A 23,931-nucleotide genomic window follows, 5' to 3' on the forward strand; every position below is an offset into this window, starting at 1 on the left:
TTTGCCTCAATTACTTGAATATTGGGATTTCAGATGGGCACTGCCGTGCTAGTTCTCTCTCTCTCTCTCTCTCTCTCTCTCTCTCTCTCTCTCTCTCTCTCTCTCTCTCTCTTTCTCTGTGTGTGTGTGTCTGTGTGTGTATGTGTGTGTGTATCCTCTGGCACATGAGTAAAACCTTTAGAATTTAAAAATCAGGTTACATGCTTCCAACATATAATGCCAGTAGGAAAAGCACTGAAAAGAGGGATGAAATCAAAGCAAAACCCAAGAGGACAGACAAGACACTAAATCCTGTAGTTCTAGGTCTGAAGCATGCTGATGTGATGGAAGCCCCAGAGGGCCTGAGCAACTCTACCTCTGTGGCCTGTTCATTCACAGGCCATATGGCCTCTTTGTGTGACCAGGGCTAGATTGGGCTTGCAGTTCCTGGGGAGCTGCACATGGTGAAATAACTCCTTAATAAATCATGTCTGTGGAAGCCCTGTGCAAACAGAGTATAATAGAGGTACCCTCTTCTCAGGGGAAAACTTTACAAATGACTACTGTCTTAGGGTTTTACTGCTATGAAGAGACACCATAACCAAGGCAACTCTTAAAAGGGCAACATTTAATTGGAGCTGGCTTACTGGTTCAGAGGTTCAGACCATGATCATCAAGGTTCTATATCTTCATCTGAAGGCTGGTAGCAGAATACTGGCTTCCAGGCAGCTAAGATGAAGGCCTTTAAGCCCATACCCACAGTAACACACCTACTCCAACAGGGCACACCTTCTAACAGTGCTACTCCCTGGGCTAAGCATAATCAAACCATCACAACTACTTTTTTTCTACTCTTGAATCTGCCATGAATAAGGTCTAGTCAGTTCCTAAAATGTCCCCCAAAGACATTGTTCTTGCTGTCCCAATGCAAAAATATCTGGCTTCTTTTTAATGACCCTAGACTCTTCAGGAACCATAGACTTTTGAGACAGGATCTTACTCTTTAGTCCTAAACTTGTGACTAATGAGAGACCTTTAACTTGTGAAAGTCATCCTACCTCCTAAGTACTGGGATCACAGAATGAGCCTCTAGAGCTCCCCTAAGATTTAGGATAAGGACAAGATGTAGGCAAGTTCTTTGCCAGAGTATACCATGAATCTCTTCTAGTCTGTTTCCCAATGGAATCTTCATTCCCATCTGAAATATTACAACATAATCTTTTTTTTTAAAGATTTATTTTATTTATTTTATATGTATGAGTACACTGTAGCTGTACAGATAACCATGAGCCATCACGTGTGTGGCTGCTGGGAATTGAACTCAGGACCTCTGCCAGCCCCACTCACTTGCTCACTCACTTGCTTGCTCCAGCCTGCAATTCACTTAGCTGTCTTCAGACACACCAGAAGAAGGCCATCTGATCTCATTACAGATGGCTGTGAGCCACCATGTAGTTGCTGGGATCCAAACTCAGGACCTTTGGAAGAACAGTCAGCGCTCTTATCTGCTGAGCCATCTCGCCAGCCCCCACACAACATAATCTTAACTTCACACTTCTGTCAACACTCTGTGTCTTCTGAATTTTTATCAGAATTGCCAGTTTGACTCTTCTGGTAATCTCTAGGCTGCAAATCCACTTTTTCAAATTCCTCCTTCATACCAGTTAGTCTCAAAGGCTTAAGAACTACATGGTCATATTTTAGTCACACCTCACTTCTGGAACCAATTTTTTTGTATGACTTAAGTTTGCTTGTTTATTTGTGCTGCTTTGATCGAAATATCTCAGAGATTGGGTTCAAGTAGCAAAGATTTGTCTTATGGTTTCAGGAGGATCAGTTCATGGCTGCTTGGTCCCATGTGCTTGGGCAGAGCATCACTGTACTGGAAACACATGATACACTTCTTCAACTCAGGGAGACAAGAATCAGAGGAATAAGGGAATAGCAATTACCTTCTGCAGTGTGTCCCAGTGTCCAAGCCCCCAACTTACTTCTTAGAGTTTTTATCACTTTCCAAGTACTCCTCCCGCCAGGGGTTATGCATCCAGCACATGAACCTTGTTTCACAGTGGACACGTGAGCACTCACTTGAAGGGAAAGCCAGCATCTTTTCCTGTATGTTGGTGGAAAGAGAATTGGTACAGAGATAATTTGACTTGCCAAAAAAATTCTCTGCTCTATTTCACTTCCCACTTATAGAGCCCCTGACCCTTCTCCTACGGCACCTTTTGTTAGCATCAGGGCCTTCAAAGCCTGTGAGGTCACATGGGCGGGTCTCACAGACCTGTTGCCAGGGCAACAGCCACCATATTCCCAGAATACATTGGGCTCACCTCCCACCTTTACCTGCGGCCACTATGTCAGAACCCATATATATATACACAGGGAATATTCCTCCATCTCTCTCTTTCTCTACCTCTTCTCTTTCTGCTACTGCCCCATCTCTCCCTCTCAATTAAACCTCTTACACGTGGAACTTTTTGGGCCTAGTATGTGGTATGTTCTGATGCAACCCGCCATTCTAACACATCACTTTTCCCATTGGGCTTGATACTTAGACCTTAAGAGTTTGCTGACTATAAACAAACAAAAAAGATATCTTGGCATTAAAATGTGCTCTTAGAAATGGATATGGTAGTTGGAATCTCATACAGGGGGATTATGAGTTTAAGACCAGCTTGGACTACACCATTAGCTCCTCCATTACAGTGATCTGCAAATGCAGACTGAAGGAAACACTACCTAGCTGTAATGAGATCCACATCTCATCTCCAGAAATAAAAACTTCAGGGAACAGAATTCTTATATCTTTGGTTTTCCATCAAAATTGCCTCCATTTCTATCAGTGTCCCCAGAGATAACCCAGTTCTGAATGTCTTGTTTTGTTTTGTTTTGTTTTTCTGTTTTTTGAGACAAGGTTTCTCTGTATAGCCCTGGCTGTCCTGGAACTCACTCTGTAGACCAGGCTGGCCTTGAACTCAGAAATCCACCTGTTTCTGCCTCCCAAGTGCTGGGATTAAAGGCGTGGGCCAACCACTGCCTGGCCCTGTTCTGAATGTCAAAGACTTTTCTTCCTTCACATATCAGACAGAGCTCACTGGCTCAGAGTTAGCTGTGGTAGTGCAGACCTGCAGTCCTAGCATTTGGGAAGAGGAGAGAGGAACATCTGGAGTTCAGGGTCATCCTGGCTGCAGAGCAAGGCTGAGGCCTACCTGGGATACACATGACCCCGTATGTTTACTTAGTGGGCTGGTATATGTATGGCTGTCAGAGGAAAACTTACAGGAATCAGTTGGTTCTCTCCACTCTATGGGTCCCAGGGATTCAACCTAGGTCATCAGGTGAGCCCCAAGACTCTAGTTTTCAGAACAAAAGAAAGAGCTCCCAGCAGGCTCAAAACTGGGCTGAACAAGCTCTAGAGAAGCTGCACTGTTCTCTTTGACCACAATGACAGCCACTATAAAAAGATTCCCTCCCTTGATCACAGGTGCCTTCATATTTACACAGGTGTAAATATTTGAGCTCTTAGTGATCTCAACAAAACGAGATATTAAAGAGCGAGAGAGGCCTGAGAAACAGCCACTTTAAATCTAAGGCTACATCCCTGCTTTGCCCTCCTAGAAATTCTGGATTCAACACACTCCTTACCATCTCCTTGAACAACAACAGAGCCAGTACCCAGTACCCACCCTTCTCAATCTCTTTCCTTTGCTTAACAATGATGTAACCTAATCAGATAGTTCCTAACCAAGGGAGCACCTGAGTTTTAAAGGCATGACCTCCACTGGGTTCAAATTTCAAAAGCCTGAAATTCAGCCTAAATCCAAGCTGGCCCTTTAGTTCTACAGGAACACCCCTGATCCACCCCCTCTTTTTCCTTTTCTTCTCCTCCCCCCGCCTCTCTTCCTTTCTTCTCTCCTATTTTCTCTCTTTCCATTACTTCCATTTGCATGTATACTTTGGTTTTTAAAAATCATTTAGTTAACAGAAAGAAAAGAAACTATGACTTTCACTTAACCAAAGCTGTGTTAAAATGTGTCAGTGAGGTTGAAGTGCCAACTCAGCAGTTAAGATCACTTGCTCTTGTAGAGTACCTAGGTTGATTTCCCGAATCCACTTTTCACTTTGAAGCTCTGACTAAGAAAGAGTACATTTTTAGGGGAGTCTTGACCTCAATCTCCTGCACCTTTCTTCTGTATTTTATTTTGTATAACGAGTTATGTTGGGTCTTTATCAGAAACGGTGCCGGCTCCCTAATCACCAAGTTGGCTGTGGCACAGGGGAATACATTTTCAGATCTCACAGGAACCTTGACAGGAGCTTGGTGGGAAAGGCTGAAGGACCCTAAGAAGAAAGAATGCCCTAAGAGTCACATTCTCAACCTAGTGGCCAGACTTAGTTCTAAAAGGCAAGTGCTATGGAAACAGGAATAAAGAGGGTGACCAGGCTTAGGGCTCTGCCATGGAATGACTGAATTCGCCTCCCTAAAAAAACGTCCAGTTGGCTTGAACGTCACTAGTTGAATGCCAGGCAGGTTCAGACAGTAAACAAATGTCAGGAGTGTAGCTCTATAGATGAGCACTTGCCTAGCACATGCATAGCCCTGGATTCAAACCTTAGCCTTGACACACACACCACACACCACACTGAAGATGGCAATGCTCAGCTGTTGCTTCTTTTTGTTTTTCCCCACGAGACCTGTAAGATCATTTGTAACCTGTTCCATATAGAAACATTGTAGCAACAGTGTAGAAAGTTCTTTCATCAGAAGCACCCACTTGTTTCACAGGCACAAGGGCCTCAGCCCTGACTGAGAGTCAGTGGCTTGTCACTCGGTCTTCAGAACACACAGGGCATTGTCCTCTGCGCCGGTTGATCCAGTCTCTCATCACTGGCTTTCTGCATCCTAGGCCTGCATACTGGCTGGCCTTGTTCAGAAGTGTAATCATTACACACTGTGCCTGCAGGGTATGCAGGAAGCACATCAAGACTGGGAAGTGTGGTTTTGCAAGCAGTGAGATCAGGCTCAGCTTTTAGGGTTACCCCTTCACAGAGTTTAATCTTAGTGACCCTTTCCTGTGTCCCTATCAGCAATTTAAAACAATCACAACTTGATCACGCCCTCCGCCCACAAAGGACTCTGCACTTGAAAGAGACAGAGCAGTTTTGTGGTGCAGAACATCCTTTGAAAGCTCTGAGTGTAAGAAAGCCTTTGCTTATGCGACTTAAGGGGTAGGAGGTACAGCTTGTGCGGAGGTGCTGCAGTTCAAAGGTACCGCCTTTAATTCCCCAACCATTTTCATTTTGCTTAACTTTTATTTCTTTATGGGTGGCTAAACTGCAAACTTCTATTAATCTACTGCCAAGTAATTTCTCTTAAGAAGGTGGATACATTACCAGATCCACAGCCAGGAGACAGCTCTCAAGAATGCTGGGTAGGACAGTTTTGTGTGGCTGAAACAGAAGGGAAAGTAGGCCACTGTTTTCCCTATGGAGCAGATTTCTTCCCTGGCGAGTGTTCTCTGCTGGAACACAAGCAGACTAGTATATTTGGAAATTTGATCCCCTGGCAATCAGAAATCTTGGGGAAGAGAAGACTAAATATTTCTGCAGTTGTGATTTTTGTGTTAGTAGAACAGTCAAAATGTCAGCCGTGGTAATGAACACTCTCCAAGTCACACACAGGCAGCTGAAGAGAAAGCGTAACTTCAGGAAGTGACATTTAGCATTTAGAGACAAGGTTGAAGAAATAGATAGAGAAGCAGCCAAGAAGTGAGTGGGACATTTTACCAGAATTGTCCTGCCTTTCTTGTTAAACCAAAGAGACTTCTGAACATGACTTTCAGACTTGCTTACCATACTACACACAAATTACCCCCCCCACCACCACACACACACACACACACACACACACACACACTTACTTTGGCTCTTTGGAGAATTAACAATTTACATAAGTAACCAGAGCTGATCATGTCAACAGCTTTTGGTTTCTTTTCTTTTCTTTATGTGTGTGTGTGTGTGAGAGAGAGAGAGAGAGAGAGAGAGAGAGAGAGAGAGAGAGAGAGACAGACAGACAGACAGACAGAGACAGAGACAGAGACAGAGAGAGATGAGAAAGTATCTCACCATGTAGTCCTGACTGTTCTGGAGCTCTCTGTGTAGAGCAGGTTGGCCTTGAACTCATAGAGATCCACCTGCCTCTGTGCCCCAAGCGCTGGGCTAGATGCAGTCAATGGTAAGACAGGCTAATGTGAATGGCCTGGATCATGATGTGCATGATTATCTTTACATTAGTATTACTATTAGTATTAGTATTAGTATTATGTGTTTGTTTTCTGAGACATAGTTTCTCTGTATAGCTCTGTCTGTCCTGGAATTTACTAGTAGACCAGGCTGGCATCAAACTCAAAGATATGCCTGCTTCTGTTTCCCAAGCCCTGGCATTAGAGGTACGTGTCACCACCGCCAAGCCTTTTCCTTGACCTACATTCTTGAAAAGAAAATGTGAATTTTTTTTTCTTTTTTTGACATAATGGTCCTTTCTTCTTTTGATTACTTGATTTAACTTGTTTACATTATTTGGGTCCAAGAGTCACTCACAAACTACACAAACAACAATCTCAGTCAGACAGGGATGGTTTATTGAACACACACGCAAATACTGATCAATTAGGACCATAGCTCAGAATTCAGGGACGGAGACACAACATTGAATGATCATCTTTCTCTGTCGGCTTATAAAGGAAAAAAAAAAATCACAAAAACCACAGTGAGTTCATACACAGGTGCAGGAAGTGCCACATGGTGGTCAGCTCTGACTCAAGCCTTTTAGACATAATAGTTCATATTGACTTTAATTTGATGGGTCCTACAACGTACAGAACATAATAGGACATGTGATCAGCCCGACCTTGCTCTGAGTAAGTTATTTTTCTGCGTCAATGACTGGCAGATCTCAACAATATGACTACTTCCCCATGTTCTTCAGACCCTTCTAGGTTTTGATGGACTGCAAGCATTAGTTTTAATTGGCTTCCACAGGATAACCCAGGAGAAAGAATTAAGTGAATGTCTGAGATAGTTAACGTTGCCCAGACTTTGCTTAATGCACAACCCTTTAAAGTGGGCACTGTTGAATATGAAACATTCATTGGAAATCAACTAGCAGACCAACTCTCAAAGTGGCACAGTTATGAGCTACTTAAGGAAATGTACCATGTCGTGCTTATTAGAGTGGCTTCAGTAAAACACTCTAAGGTGCTAGAGAGGTGGCTCAATGGTTAAGAACACCAGCTGTCATTACAAAGGACTCAAGTTCGATTCCCAGCATCTACATGGTGGCTCACAATCACCTGTAACTCTAGTTCAAGGGATCCAACACCCTCTCCTGGCCTCTGAGGATGCCAGGTTATGTACATAGTACACATACATACATAATACATACATACATGTAGACAAAACACTCAAATATATAAAATAATCTTTTTTAAGATACATTTTTAAAGATTTGTTTATTTATTTTATGTATATGACTGCTGTGTCTGCGTGTATACCTGTATGCCAAAAGAAAGCATTAGATTACATTATATAGATGGCTATGAACCACCTTGTGGTTGCTGAGAATTGAACTCAGGACTTCTGGAAGAACAGGCAGTGCTCTTAACCTGTTAGCCATTTTTCCAGCCCAATAAGTAATTCTTTTTAAAAAAAATGTTTGGTGAATAAGCTTGAGGATTTGAGTTCAAATCCCCAACACCTCACCTACATGCCTGCCTGTAACCCCAGCACTTTGGGGGACAGAAACAAGAGGCTCACTGGGTCCTCTTAGTCACCAGCCAAACTCCAGGTTCAGTGAAAGACCTTGTCTCAAAGGGATAAGGTGATAGATGAGGGTACCCAATATCCTCCTCTAGAATAGCATGTCTTAACCTTCCTAGTGCTGCAGGCCTTTAATACAGTTCCTCGTAAACACAAGGTGACCCCCCAACCATAAAATTATTTTTGTTACTGTTTCATTGCTGTAATTTTGCTACTTTTATTTTATTTTGGTTTTTTGAGACAGGGTTTCTCTGTATAGCCCTGGCTGTCCTGGAACTCACTCTGTAGACCAGGCTGGCCTTGAACTCAGAAATTCGCTTGCCTCTGCCTCCCAAGTGCTGGGATTAAAGGCGTGCACCACCACCGCCCGGCTTTTGCTACTGTTATTAATCATAATATAAATATCTGATATCCCAGATATCTGATATGAGACCCCTGTAAAAGGGTCATTTGGCCCCCAAAGGGTCAAACTCACAGCTTGAGAATCACTCAGTGCTCTAGACATTTGGGTGCATGCACAGGTGTGTGCTCCTAAACGTATGTACATATAATCACACATGCACACACACACACATGAGAACAAGAGGTGTTGATGAGGAATAGTGAAGTTGGTATTAGAACCCATCACAGTCTACCTCCTCACCTTTGTTATAGGACTAAGCAAGAGACTAACAAAGTTATTGGGTCAAAAACCATTGTTCCCAGCCAGTGTGGTGGTATATGCCTTTAATCCCAACACTCTGGAGGCAGAAGCAAACAGATCTCTGTGAGTTAGTGGCCAGCTTGGTCTACAAAGAGGGTTTCAGGACAGCTAGTGCTACACAGAAAAACCCTGTCTCAAAAAACGCAGATGATAATGATGGTGGAGGTGTTGGTGTTGGTAATGAATGAAATTGTTCCTATGAATATCCATATAAAAATACTCAAGCAGGAAGATCTCTGAGTTTGAGGCTAGTCTGGTCTATGGAGCTAGTTCCACGATAGCCAAGGCTACATAAAGAAACCCTGACTCCAAAAACTAAACAAGAGAAAGGAATAAAGAGTGAGAGAAATACCCAGTCTGAACTTAATAAGCTGTATTTCAGAATAATTGTGGAAAAGCAGACCAAAGGCAAATGGAAGGCAGTCATGGAGAACTCTAGAACTCTAAGTTGATCTTTATCCAAAAGACTTTGAACCACATTACTATGTGGACCTACAGGACTGACAGGTAAAAGCTTACCAAGCAAAAGGGTTTAATTGTAAGGAAACCTAACAAGTATTTAGGAAGCTTCTTTCCCTAAGAAGTGTCCCTGGGAATGTAGGAACTACTACGGTCTTGGTCAAGCCTAGTTTACTTTCTTCTCCCTATGTGTAAAAATATACATCAAAATTTAATTGGAGTATTTGCTTCTCCCATAGCTTTTCTGATAGCTGCCCCTGATCTGTGGAAGAAGTCAGACCCTGGACATTGCAGTGACTTCTGTTAGCTCTATGTTTTGTTCTTCTCATACCCTACATATGTTTTATGATTTCATATATAACAAAGATTTATATCCATGGCAAACAGCATATTCAATTCAAAGATCACCCCCAACTGTTTCTCCAGACACCCAGACTGAGAAGATGGGGCAGAACCACATAACACCCATCACAACAAACAGGGTGTAGTTAGGCTCCAATAAATACCCTGAAACTAAATCCCACTTTCCTTCTGTTCCAAGCTTCCGCAGGTTCACTCGGTCCAACAGTGTGACAACTGCAGTACAGGCTGACCTGGACTTCCATGATAATCTGGAAAATTCTCTGGAGTCTATAGAGGACAATTCATGTCCCGGCCCCATGGCCAGACAGTTCTCGAGGGATGCCAGCACCTCTACCGTCAGTATCCAGGGTTCAGGAAACCACTATCATGCCTGTGCAGTCGACGATGACTTTGACACGGATTTTGACCCCTCTATCCTGCCTCCTCCGGACCCCTGGATTGACTCTATCACAGAAGACCCTCTGGAGGCCGTTCAAAGGTCCGTGTGCCACCGGGACGGCCACTGGTTTCTGAAGCTTCTCCAGGCAGAGCGAGACCGCATGGAAGGGTGGTGCAAGCAAATGGAGAGAGAAGAGAGGGAGAACAACCTCCCAGAGGACAGTAAGTAATGCCCCCAACTTGTGTCTGTGACTGTGCTGTGGGCCCTGGTTTGGGCTTGTGCGTTTTCCTATTTTCATCCCTGCTGGCCCAACTTGTGTAACCCTGTTTCACCTCCCAAACCTGAACTGGTTGAAGAGCTGGGCAGTCCCAGCTGAAAGGCCCAAAGCTTCTAGACTGCACAATAAAAAAAAAAGAAAGAAAGCCACTGAGCAGAAGTCACACCCTGTAGCTCTAAGAGCTGTAGCTTCCTTCCTTCCCCAAAACACACACACAATACCAGTGTGCTAGTGGTCATTGTCTCCAACATCCCCAGTTACCCAAAATGATCTTGAAAGATTAAAAATAAATCTGTTTTTAAGGTCTATCTTAGTCACAGTTACTATTGCTGTGATGAAACACTGACCGAAAGCAAGCTGGGGAGAAAGGGGTTTAATTTGGTAGCACTGTTCATCATCGAAGGAAGTCAGGACAGGAACTCAAACAGGGCAGGGACCTGGAGGCAAGAACTGATGCAGAGGCGGTGGAGGGATGCTGCTTACTGGCTTGCTCCTCATGGCCTGTTCATCCTGCCTTCTTATAGAACCTAGGACTACCAGCCCAGGAATGGCACCACCCACAATGGGATGAGCCCTCCTCATCAATCATGAATTAAGAAAATGTAGGCTGGCTTGCCTACAGCTCCATCTTATATAGACATTTTCTTAATTGAGGTTCCCTCCTTTCAGAGGACATTAACTTGTGTCAGTTTAACATAAAACTATCCAGTACAAGGTCCATGGATGTCTTACTTTCTTTTCTGTTACTGTGATAAAATATCCTGAAAAAATCATTTAAGAGAAAAAGGGTTTATTTCATTTCACAAACCATCATTTCAGGGGAAAGTCACCCAGCAGGTGTATGAAACAGCTGGCCTTATTATGTCCCACCCATCCAAAAATGAAAAGGACAATGAATATATACATATTAGTGCTTAGTTTGCTTTTTCCTCATATACATCTCAGGCTCCCCTGCCTAGGGAATGGTACCACCCACAGTGGGCACAGAGGTCTTCCTACCTCAAGATATATAATTAAAATAATCTTTCAAATATAGGCTCATCTTCCAGTTGATTCTAGATTTTGTCAGGTTGAGAATTAACACAGCCATCACATGTGTGTGAATATCTGCATGTGTTGGACAATTATAGTGTATAGACCACTAGAATACCTGCTCATTGCATTTTTCAGCCTGCTTGGTTTTGTTGAGACAGGGTCTTATATAACTCAGGCTATTCTGGAGCTCAGTAGCAAAAGATAGCTTTGAACTTCCTATTTCTACCACCCAAGTTCTGAGATTATAAGTGAGTGTCAGCCTATCAAGTTATGGTAGTGTAGGCATGCATCACCAGGCATGGCCAGCTGACCATGCTTCTTTTCCTTTTTGAGACACAGTCTCATTCTATGGCCCTGGCTGCCCTGGAATTTGTCATATAGACCAGGCTGTCCTCACGTTTACAGTGATCCACCTGCCTCTGACTCCTGGGTACTGGGATTAAAGGTTGTGTCACCATGCATGGCTAGTTAATGACTTTTCTTTTTTTTTTTTTTTAGTTTTTCTTTTTTCTTTTTTCTTTTTTTTCTTTTTCTTTTTTTGTTTTTTTCAAGACAGGGTTTCTCTGTGTAGCCTTGGCTGTCCTGGAACTCGCTCTGTAGACCAGGCTGGCCTCGAACTCAGAAATCCACCTGCCTCTGCCTCCCAAGTGCTGGGATTAAAGGCGTGCGCCACCACTGCCTGGCTCCAGCCACTTTTCTTCATAAGACTAGTTTTTTCTTTATTTTTATGTATACAAGTGTTTTGCTTGCATGTATGCCATGTGTACCACATGTATATCTGGTACCCACAGAAGTCAGGAAATGGCATCAGATCCCCTGGAACTAGAGTTAAGGATGGTTAATAACCTCCATACAGGTGCTGGGACCAAACCCAGGTTCTCTGCAAAAGCACTAAGTGCATTTAGCTGCTGAGCCATCACGCCAGTCCCCAGCTGGCTGCTTCTGATTGGTTGAAACTAATCTGCTATTTACCAGTCTATTGCTACATCCAGTTAAGTCTCTATTCCCTATGTACAAAGTATCCTTTAGGGTAAACTTAAAGCTATGTAGGAGGCAGCCTCAGGCCAAACTAAATTCAAGTACACACTAATAGTAATCGGCAATCCAAATGTGGCAGCTCAGGCCTGTAATCCCAGCACTAGAAACGTGGAGTCTGGAGAATCAACCCTCAACTACATATAGTGAGTTCAAGGCCAGCCTGATCTATAAGAAACTCTGCTTCAGTGTACAAAAACAAAAAAAGTTGCTAAGGAAAAAAGAAAATCACTAGATCACCTTAAGTCAGAGCCACAATTTACACATTTACCAGAATTCTGAAATTGGGATAAGGTTTATGGTTAGTGTGTATTTTGACCTGTTATACTTCTTGTCCTCTGAATGAATAACTTGGTTTTGTGTTTTGTTTTTTCCTGAAGCTGTTGTTATTTTAAGATAGGGTCTTTAATATTACAGGCTAGCCTCTAACTGGCTGCAGCAGAGAAGGCCTTGAGCTCTGGATCCTCCTACCAACTATTGAAATGAGCTCATTTATGTAGTTCCAAAGATGAACCAGGTGCTGACCATGCTAAGCCAGCACCCTACCAACTGGGCTAGATCCCATCCCTGGTGACAGTTTTGAGTCAAAGACATTTAGGGATAAATAAAGCCTGCTTCCTTTTGTGTGGGAACCATCTAGAAGAAAGATGTTATTGCTGTGGTTGTTATGTGCATTTCTTAAATAACCACTTGACTTTGATAGTGAACAAATCCCAAACATGCATAAAAATAGCGATTTTTCTTCTGTACTGGAGCACCCAACACCTACCAGTCTTATTTTCTTAGCGTCATTTCTGTTGTTGTTCTCTAGAGAGAATCTAGCCACAAAGGATACTTTGTACATAGAGAATAGTAACTTAACTGGATGTATCATGTTCATGTAGCTCATGGAGATGAAAACATTAATTAAGCATAGTCAGGCGTTGCCATTCCTAATAAAATTGACGATTGATCTTATTTTTCTTTGGGAAGAGAACAGGGTCTTGCTCCATACCATCCAGGTTAGCCCCTAATTACTGGACTCAAGTGACCCTTTGCTTCTCAGCTTTCTGAGCAGCTGAGTGATGGGTACATAATCCCATATCCAGCACACATATTTTTTTAAGAACTTATTTTTATTTTATGTGCATGAGTGTTTTTCCTGAATGTGTGCATGATCAAAGGTGTGCACCACCTCAGAAGAGACCAGAAGAGGACCCAGATCTTCTGGAATTGGAGTCACAGACAGTTGTATATGTGCTGCCGAAGCGAGCACAAGTCACAGACAGTTGTAAATGGCCATGTGAGTCTGGGAATCAAATCAACCCAGGTCCTCTGGAAGAGCAGCCAGTGCTCTTGACCATTAAACCATTTCTCCAGTTCCCACAATAATTTCTTAAAAATTAGAGGACCTGAATTGGGTTCCCAGCACCCATACCAAGCTGCTCACAGTTGCTTGTCACTCCAGTCCCAGGGGCATCTGACAACCCTGATCTCTACAGCCACCTGCACTCACATGGGCCTACCCACACAGACTCAGGCTTGTATATGCATAATTAAAAATAAAAAATGAATCTTTAAAAACATATTGGATCCATGCTGGGTCCTGGTAGTGCACACCTTTGGTCAGCACTAGGAAGCCACATGTAAGTATGGCATGATTTCTATGAGTTCAAAGCCAGCCTGGTCTTCAAAGAGAATTCCAGGCCAGCCAAGACTCCATAGCAAATTCCAGGTCAGCTAAGGCATGGTGAGACCCTCCCAAAAAAAAAAACCAAACAAACAAACAAAAAATAAAGAAAGAAAAGAAAAGGAAGGAAAGAAAGAAGGAAAGGGACAGAAGGAGGGAGGAAGAAAGGAAAAGAAATAAAACCCACAAGGTCTCAACCCGACACAAAGAAACATATATATATATATGTATAACATGTATATATATATATATATATATATATATACATATACACATATACATGCATATACATATATACATGCATATACATACACACATATATATACATATGTGTGTGTGTGTGTGTGTGTGCAATAACAATTAATGAAAAAAATAATCCATGAATTTGAAGGACAGCTAGGAGGGGGCTGTATGGGAGAGTTTGGAAAGAGAAAGGGAAGGAAGAAATATTTTCATTAAAATACACTCTAGGGCTGATGAGATGGCTCAGTGGGGAAGAGCACCGACTGCTCTTTGGAAGGTCATGAGTTCAAATCCCAGCAACCACATGGTGGCTCACAACCACCCGTAATGAGATCTGATGCCCTCTTCTGGTCTGTCTGAAGACAGCTACAGTGTACTTAACATATAATAAATAAATTAAAAAAAAATACACTCTAAAAAATAACCAAGAAAGAAAGAAAAACAAAGGGAAGGAAAGAAGGAAGGACAGAAGGAAAGAATAAAACTACAGGTCATTTCATAGCCTGATGACTCTGAGGAACACCTCAAGCTGTTAGTGTTCCAAGCTCAGTTCATTGTTAGGATGCACTGGGGGTGGCCACCCAGGATTCCCAGGTGCCTTAGTATGCTCAGAGGCCTCATGTGTTCCTAACATCACCTTACTGTAGTCTGTGCTCCCGTTTTCAGATGAGAGGAAAGTTTTATGAAGTTACAAGTTATTTTTATTTGGGTTTTGGTTTTTTGTTTGTTTGTTTTAAAACAAATAAACAAAAAACAGAGACTTTCTATATAACCCTGGCTGTCCTGGAGCTCACTCTGCAGACCAGGCTGCCCTTGAACTCACAGAGATCTACCTCCTGAGTGCTGGGATTGAAAGTGTGGCCAGTATTCCCAGCAAGAAGTGATTTTTGCCTTATTCTCCTTCACATATCAGCCTCTCTGCCACATAGCATGGTGCCATTAAGTGTACATTTAAATCTTTGAAATATTTAATCTTATAAAACTTTAAAAAGTCCTTTATTTAATTTATATGTATGGGTGTTTTGGTGTTTTGTCTGCACGGACATCTGTGTAGCACATGCATGCCTGGTGCCCTCAGAGAGCAGTTAGAGGGGGTGGAATCCCCTGGAACTGAAATTATTGAAGTTGTGAGCCACCATGTGGGTGCTGGGAATTAGACCCAGGTCTTCTGCAAGAGCAGCTAGTGCTCTTAACCATTTAAACCATCTTGCTAGGCCCCAGCTTTTTAACTTAGCAATACCTTTCTTCCTAGTTGGGTAAAAAGCACTTAGCAAATAATGCCTGAGTCTAATCAGGCTGCTATAACTAAGGACTGCGGACTGGGCGTGTAAGATGGGAGAGGCACTACTGGGGTGTGCCTTCTGCTTCCAGCATGGGACCTTCCTGATGCATTCTCAGTTGCTAGAAGTTATGCACATTCTCCCAGGCCTCATTTAGAAGGCCATCAATCCTATTCATGAGAGTTCCAACCCCATGACCTGATCCCCCCCCCTTTTTTTTTCCGAGACAGGATTTCTTTGTATAGCCCTGGCTGTCCTGGAACTCACTCTGTAGACCAGGCTGGCCTTGAACCCAGAAATCCGCCTGCCTCTGCCTCCCAGGTGCTGGGATTAAAGGCATGTGCCACCACCGCCCAGCCCCTCCCCCTTTTTAGACAGGGTTTCCTCTGTGTAGCTATGATGTCCTGGAACTCTGTAGATCTGCATGTCTCTGCCTTATAAGAGCTGGGATCCCACTAAAGATTTGTGCACCCCACCTGGCTCCTAATCCTTTTAGGCACATACCTCAGTGAAAAGTTTCAACACAGAATTTTGAAAGGATATTAACATTCAGATCACAGCAAGTAACTAGAAATTATTGTTGCAAAAAAAAAAAAAAAAAAGATTCAAGGATCATCCCCTTGTTTGTGCGTTATGGCCTGCTCTGATTGGAGGATAGGTTTGGCATGGGTGTGAACACCAGGTAGATAGTCTGCACCAGCCCTGTCCAGGTTCTAAATACTTCACCACAGAAGCACTTGGGATATGTCTCCTTTATCTTATGCCCCAAGTCATGCTTTAATCTGCTGAGATCTCCAGTTTCTGAGATTGGCTGGTAATTCCAGAATCAGAATGTTGCCAATTTCAGATGAATCAAATCCAAGTTAGTGAGAATCCACCCCTCGGTGGCAAGAAGCCCCAGGAGAATCTGCTGTGCCCTCACACCCCCTGAGACCGGAGATTTTGACAGGTGCCGTTTCCTTTGCACTCCTAACAGCTCTCTGGCAGTATCTTGGCTAAGGTCACAAACACAGAAGTGTCTGATAGAACAGACACAACACGAATAACATTTGACAAGATAATGACGCTGTGTGCTGCTTGGCAAGTCCCTCAGGAAAGCACGTATTTGCCCCTGGCTCCTTGGCAACTGCCCTTCTGTTCTGATGACTGACTCAGACTGAAGTTACAGAGGACTTTTTCTATGTCCTGAGTTCTCTGACTCAACCTTTTTTTCTTCTTTTTTTTCCCCCTATTCTTTTTCCTTTCTTCTTTTCTTTCAAAGAAGAGCAGTAAGGAAAACCATTAACCCTACTTTGCAGGGAAGAGCTAAATTTTAAGTAATCAACTCGTTTGTTTTAATCCATATATATTAGAAAAAAAAAAATCAAGTCAAACAGCCACATGTAGCTTGTCCAGATCACGTGATATGTCCTTTGCTTCATATGCAAAGGAGACATCTATCTCTTCAGGGACCAGGGTTAAGTGTCTTTAGGAGTCCAAACCCTAGTGCTTTAGTTAACTTATACATTTCAAGAAGAGGAAAAGATGGTTGTTTAACAAAAATTTCCCAGGAGACCTGGAATCCATAGGCTCATGGACAGATATATAGTGGAAAAAGGGAAATTCTGAACATACTTGCCTAATTTCCCTTTGGAGCCCCAGGATTATCCCAAACCTTTGTTTGCTTTTTAAAGTTTTATTCATTAGAGTTGGGGTTATGAAAGTGTGCAGTTTAAGGTTGCAGTTAGGGTTAGAGTTAAGATTAGTCATAGTGTTAAGGTTGAGGTTTGTGATCAGAGTTACAGTTAGGGTTAAAATTAGGGTTTAGGTTAGGGTTTGGGTTCTGTTTGTTTGTTTGTGACAGTGTCTCTTTGTCGCCCGGGCAGCCCTGGAACTCACTCTATAAACTTGGCTGGCCTTGAACTCAGAGATCTGCCTGTCTTTGCCCCTTGAGTGCTGGGATTCAAGGCATGCACTACCACCAATCCACTATGTTCAATTTTTAAATGCAGTTAGGTGTAGATAGGAACAGGATTCAGAGTTATCCCAGTTTTTAAATATTTCAAATGTTTGATGCATGGACTTAGTGAAATCCATTCTACAGCTCAGCACTTAAGGTACTTGTCATGCAGCCTGACAATCTAAGTTCATGTCCCAGAAACCACATGGTGAGAAGGAAAACCCACTCCCACAAGTTGACCTCGGACCCCCACAGGTATGTTTGGGGTATAAGTAATGGCAGCTTGCCTAGCATGTACAAGGCTTTAGACTCTAACCCTAACCCTAACAATACACACACACCTGCAGGAAAGGCTGCAGCCCCTGAAGCTGTCACCATGTTCATAAGAATGTAAGATATTTCATTAAATGTCTTTCTGTGTCCAAAACAGAGAGGAGGAGAGGGAGAAAGGAAGGGTGAGGAGAGGGAGGGAAAGAGAGCTGTAGTTAGGAACCCATTTGCTGGGTCAATACTTGAAGCAAAACTGAGATTTAGGAGTGGGGATAGTTAGGGTCATCTATATTAGAGAAGGAATGATCCATCTCATTTTAAAATTGTATTACTCATTTATCAATTGTCGGAATTCTGACAGCTCCTCCCTGTGATACAGGTCTTAGCATTCCCAGACTGGACAACTCTCTCCAGTGTACCTGGAGCCCCAGGAAAACAGAAAACAAGCCAGCTAGCGTTGGAAGAGTAAAACCATTAATTCTGTGGGTATGTGAAGCTAGTATTCTCTGCCCCCATAAAGGCAAAGCAGAACAAAGACTTTGGTTCTTGGTTTAGGCCTTCAGCCCTCCCAGTCCATAGACTGGGGCCAGATAAGAGAATAATGAAAGTCTGCAGTGGGTGAGGCTTCGTTCAAGCCAAGGCAGCTGACAGAATGCTTGTCTCCCCAGCACTTGAAGGAAAGTGATACCAGCTTTCCTCAGACAATGAGGCTCTTGTGTGAAACAGCTGTCCTGGGGAGATGGCTCAGTGCTGTTTGACAGTGGCTCACATGTTACATGGATATGTCTGGGATTATCTAACAGAGAAAGAACCAACCAGATGGAACTGAGCCCTTCTCACTAGGAATGCAGTCTCCGGCTGTGGGGGAAATTCGGGCTCAGGTTTCTCTGACTCGAGGATAAAGTACCGGTTTGTTGTACTTGGTAATCTATCTTTGCCTCCTGAATTGTGGACAACTTCTATGTAGAACTTTCAAGCTTTATCTGAAAGAGGCAGATAAACAGTGTGTGCAGGAGGCAGGCTGACTCCACTTTAACTTCACCTGGCAAGAGCATCCAGGGTAGTGGATAACATCCCCACATGAGGCTTGTGAGTTTGGACCGGGAATGATGATGATGAAACCCGAAGTAAGCTTTTCCTGCTTTTACGTTTGGTTACGGAAGCGGTGCATGGCTGTTGTTGTGAATAGCTATTGGTGCCATCACTGGGGTTCTGTCCAAGGATGCCTCTACCACAACTACACTCTGTGTGCCTGGCCATTCATTGGCCTGAGTGCAAGGCTAAATGGAGAGCTACAGGTGCATCCTGGCTAATGGTGTGAATCGAGTGAACACACACACACACACACACACACACACACACAGTAGTGGAGGCCAGAGACAGAGAAACTGAGAGAAAGCATGTAGTCCGTTTCATAATTTCTGGCTAACCTGAAACTACTTAATGACCACTACGTAGCAGCCATGGAGAGCAAATTGTGTGTAATGTGCTTTATGTTCAGCTTTTGAAAGAGCTGTCTTCACTTTGCTTTGCCCAGCACCGGTACTGCAAAGAATCAGAGGCTATCCTTTAGTGATTAGTGTGGAGCCTGAGTGGGGTACTAAGTCCTAAAGAAATGATATAATAAAGGCAAGACAGGACAGACTGAAAACAGATCCTCAAGTAGCCAGTAGGAGCCTGTAGTGTTCCAGGGGCCACACGGAGTCGAACTAGACAGGCTCAGAGAGTAAGGTCTTTCACCACCTTCTCCAATAAGAACTTTCTATAGAAAGAAGTACAACGATACCAGGGGATCTTGTAGCTATTCTAAGAAACAAACAATTCTCTATGTAGCCCTGGCTGGAACTCCTCTGCAGACAGAGCTGACTTTGCACTCACAGAGATCCACCTGCCTCTGCCTCCCTCCCATTTGCTGAGATTAAAGGTACTAGCCACCATGCTTGGCTAACTGAACATCTTCTAATTCAGTTCAGTTTGACACTATCTGGAGGTAGCATCAAATTCTCCAGGTTGAAGGTCAGTTCACAAGACCCAACTCTTATTTGCCCCCAAAATATACACACAAATGCATATGCACGTGCACACACACATCATGCATACACACTATAGATGACAATCTCATAGCCTAAATTATTTAAAAAAAAAAAAAAAAGGCTGGGTCTGGAGAGTTGGCTCAGCAGATAAGAGCATCTACCTCTCTTGTAACATACCTAAAATTTAATTCCTAACACCCACTTTGAACAGCTCACAACCTTCTCCGTCCAGGAAATTAAACACCTCTGATCTGGGAGGGAACCTGCACAGGTATGCACAGACCTCTACACAAACACAAGTGCATGCACATAAGCGTAAACTATAAAGAGACATGGCATAAAGCCTATGTTCCCCTTCTTCAGGTTCAATTAGCTTGCTTTAACGACTCACGGAACTCAGGGACGTACATGTACCAATTCATTACGAAGGACATTAGAAAAGACACAAGAGACACAGCAAAGCCCGGGGAGGCGGCCATCGGTCAATGCTTGCCTCTCAAGCAAGATAACCTGAGTTAAGCTGGAGTGTGTGGTTGTCAGAAGAGAACTTTCTGGAGTTGATTATCTTCTTCCACCACATGAGTTCTGGGGATCAGCTTCAGGTGGTCAGGCTCGGCATAAGTAGCTAACTGTCTGAGCCATCACACCAGCCCTTGGTTGTTTTATTGCTTAGACAAGGTCTCTGTAGGCCAAACTGGCTTGGGACTCAGGACAATCCTCTCCCCTCTGACTTCCCAGTGCTAGAATTACCAATTACCGGGTGAGCCACCATACCTGGCTTCATTCTGCTTTCAAAGATAGCAGCTTTATTTGTGTAGGTGATACGTGATGTGAACAGTGTTGTGGCTAATATATGTTGATCTGAAGTCTAACCACATTTAAAAATAAAACTCATGTGGGGAGATTATGAAAGCTAAACAAAGTTTTACAACCCTTCAGAGACTTACTATGTTCACCAGGCTGCTCCCTGATTCTTGGACTCAAGGGATCCTCCTGTCTCAGTCCAGAGTGACTGGGATGATATGCATGTACATCACATTCGTCCTAAACTCACTTTTAAAAACATAAACTGGGCTGGGGATGTGGCTCAGCTGGTGGGTGCTTACCTAGCACTGGATGGGTGCTCTAGCACCAAATACACCAGGCTTCGTAGTACTTGCCCGTACCCTACAGTAAAAATGTGAAGGGTCAGGAGTTCAAGGTCATCCACACCCATGGGAACTCTGCTTTTAGTGTAAAGGAAGTTTCCGTGAGAATTTGGCTCTTCATACATTAGAAGCCACAAAGTTTTGACTCCTTAAAAAGGAAAGCGGAGGCTGGAGAGATGGCTCGGCTGCTGGGCACTGACTTTTCCAGAGAAAACAGTTTCATTTCCCTGAACCCACGTTAACTGACAGCCATCCATAACTCCAGGTCAGCACTCTTTTCTGCCCTCTGGAGGCACTGGGCCTGCACATGGTATACAGACATACTCACAGGCAAACATCCATACACATCAAAATAAAATCATTTAAAAAAAAAAAACAGGCACAGATGCAAGAATATGCATCTTGCCTAGCATATTCAAGGCTATGGTTTTAGTCCCCAGCACCACCACAAATACAATAACAGTAAATAAACAAAATAGACTTACCCCTATACTACAGCACCAGACAGTAAGAGAACAGATTCAACTACATCACAGAGACGTACCGTTGATGGCAACTCTGATCTGTGTGTATGTGAGACGTGGCCTCTGCAACAACGTATTGGAGAAACGGCCACAAAGATGCACTCTTCGATGCTCAGATAATCTCAATTTGAAATCGTACAGATCTGCACTGGTGACAAATTCTCATGGCTTTAAAATAGGAAGATGGACTCCCTCCCTACACGCCGGCCACCCCACTCTCTCCTGCTTCACCCCTAAAGTCTACAGAAGGGAAAGAAAAGAGCCAGATGCTTAAGAAGCCCTACCTTGAGTACAGATAGCCTGTGATTCCAATGGCATGTTGCTTGCGTTGGGATTCTGACTTTTGCCTTTTCCTAGGCCTGCCACATGCTGATGAAACCTCTCTACTTAAAGTGACCAGCAGCAGCCACCCACTCCCAACAGCTTCCAGGTCGGGAAGGGTGGCAGCTGAGATTGCACAGGGGTGTTGTTGCTAAGGTAGAAGGGTTAGTAGATTAGAGATCTAACTTCTGTCTTAGTCAGGGTTTGTATTCCTGCACAAACATCATGACCAAGAAGCAAGATGGAGAGGAAGGGGTTTTTTTCAGCTTACACTTCTACATTGCTATTCATCACCACCAAAGAAGTCAGGACAGGATCACACATAGGGCAGGAACTTGGAGGCAGGAGCTGATGCAGAGGCCATGGAGGGTGCTGCTTACTGGCTTGCTGCCCCTGGCTTGCTCAGCCTAGTTTCTTATAGAACCCAATACTACCAGCCCAGGGGTGACATCACCCACAATAGGCTAGGCCACCCCCCCACTCCACCCCCATGATCACTAATTGAGAAAATGCCTTACAGCCTGATCTCATGGAGACATTTCCTCAAGGGAGGCTCCTTTCTCTGTGATAACTCCAGTTTGTGTCAAGTTAACACACAAAACCAGCCAGTAAAACTGACCCCTTGTCAACTGGACACACAAACACATCACTATTAAGCCTCAACCCTTACTTTCTTATTCATCCCCAAGATCTAAACAACTTTTTCCCCCACGTGTAAGAGGTTTAACTGAGAGGGAGAGAGGGGGCAGTAGCAGAGAGAAAGGAGGGAGAGAGAGAGATCTAAACAACTTTAAAAGCCCCACCCACAGTCTTTACAAATTCTTCCGAATTAAAATTTCAATCCCTCGCGGGGTGGTGGTAGCACACACCTTTAATCCCAGCACTTGGGAGGCAGTGGCAGGCAGATTTCTGAGTTCAAGGCCAACCTGGTCTACAGAGTGAGTTCCAGGACAGCCAGGGCTACACAGAGAAACCCTGTCTCGGAAAAAAAAAAAAAAAAATTGTTTGGGCTGGGGATGCAGCTCAGTTGTTTAGGGTGCTTGCCTGTTATGCACAAAGCCCTGTGCTCAATCCTAGCACTGCATAGCCCAGGCACAGAGCATGTGCCCGTGGTCCTGGCACTAGAAGATACAGGCAACAGATTCAGGAGTTCAAAGTTATAACAAGTTCTGTGTGGATGTCCTTCTCAGTGTCTGAGGCCCTAAAGTAGCAACATGAGGACTGTGAATTGGGCACTGGTGGGTGCAAGCTACCCATGGTGGCTTTAATCCTATCACGTGGGACTCAGGAGGCAGAGACGGGTGGATCTCTGAGAGTTTGAAGCCAGCCTGGTCAAAGAGTGAGTTTCAGGCTAGCCAAGCCTATATAGTAAGACTCTGCATCAAAAATGAAAATGATTAAGGAAGGAAGAAAGGAAAAGAAAAAGAGGAAAAGAAAGAAAAGGAAAAGAATTAAACTGAGCCCCAGAGAAACCGCTGTTCTGACTTTTGAGATGGAGATAGAGACTTGATTCTCTTGGAACCTGGAAAGTGCATAGGGTTGCTGTGCATATGGCTTGAATGTGCATCTGCCGTGTTTGTTTGAGTGTTTGTGTGTTAGGTGCTAGAGACTAAGTTTAGAGTTTCACCCACACTGTGCACTACACCTTCATCCCTGAAAGTTTGATTTGGACTCAGCAAAAAAACAGGTGTATTTCCAGGGGAACCTGTCTTTGTTTTGGCTTGCTGGCACTAACATACAGAAACTCCTTGTAGCAATCATAGATTCAGATTATGGCAGAGTTAAAAGAAAATTTTCATTCTTTTCACCCCTGGGTCTTTTGTACCATCATTATTTTCCTCAAATAAAAAAACATATCCCACACAGTATGGCGAGTGGGAAAAGAGGAGATTCACTCTTTTCTAAACATCTTGGTCTTTAATTCAATATAGCCAGGGGGATTTCAAAGCATAATTTGCATAGATGTCCCTCCCACAGAACCACAGAAGCCTTTCTCAGCTTCTCATTATGACATATATTCTTGTTTGTTTGTTTTTCGAGACAGGGTTTCTCTGTATAGCCCTGGCTCTCCTGGAACTCACTCGGTAGACCAGGCTAGCCTCGAACTCAGAAATCTGCCTGCCTCTGCCTCATGACATATATTCTTTAAAGAGAATGTGGAGCTTGTAGTTTACTCTAGCCATGTCTGTGGAGTTAGCGCCTGACGCTCTACTTTCTTCACAGCTGAAATGACCTTGCCACTGCCTCTAGGTCCACTTTGTTCTTATCCTCAGATTCCCACAGTGCCTGCAGTCCTTTGGCCCTGGCTAGAAGGCGAAGGTTGGTTTTATGTTTTGCTTGGCCTTTTCTGTTTTGAGACAAGGTCTTGCTGTGTAGCTTAGCTTTAGTCCTGCCATAGCCTCTGGAGGACATGCTACCTCACCTGGTTCTAGAAATGGAATGTTACTGAACTT

At 43.6% G+C, this 23,931-nt stretch overlaps 1 protein-coding gene and 1 long non-coding RNA gene across 10 annotated transcripts in view; one reads left to right on the forward strand and one right to left on the reverse strand.

Moving 5' to 3' along the window:
• Dlgap1 (DLG associated protein 1) overlaps positions 1-23,931 on the forward strand; it is a 791,008-nt gene that overhangs the window by 748,000 nt on the left and 19,077 nt on the right. For all 9 annotated transcript variants that reach the window (XM_031368694.1, XM_031368695.1, XM_031368696.1 and 6 more), the window contains one exon: positions 9,504-9,925. In XM_031368694.1, coding sequence (XP_031224554.1) covers positions 9,504-9,925 — 422 coding nt within the window. The remainder of the gene's footprint in view (positions 1-9,503; positions 9,926-23,931) is intronic.
• The window catches only part of LOC116088882, a 48,790-nt gene continuing 26,149 nt past the window's right edge, over positions 1,291-23,931 (reverse strand). Inside the window, exon 6 of the long non-coding RNA XR_004118057.1 lies at positions 1,291-2,092. This is a non-coding gene — a long non-coding RNA (uncharacterized LOC116088882). The remainder of the gene's footprint in view (positions 2,093-23,931) is intronic.

This window comes from Mastomys coucha, unplaced genomic scaffold, assembly GCF_008632895.1.
Source record: "Mastomys coucha isolate ucsf_1 unplaced genomic scaffold, UCSF_Mcou_1 pScaffold14, whole genome shotgun sequence".
NCBI lineage: Eukaryota > Metazoa > Chordata > Mammalia > Rodentia > Muridae > Mastomys > Mastomys coucha.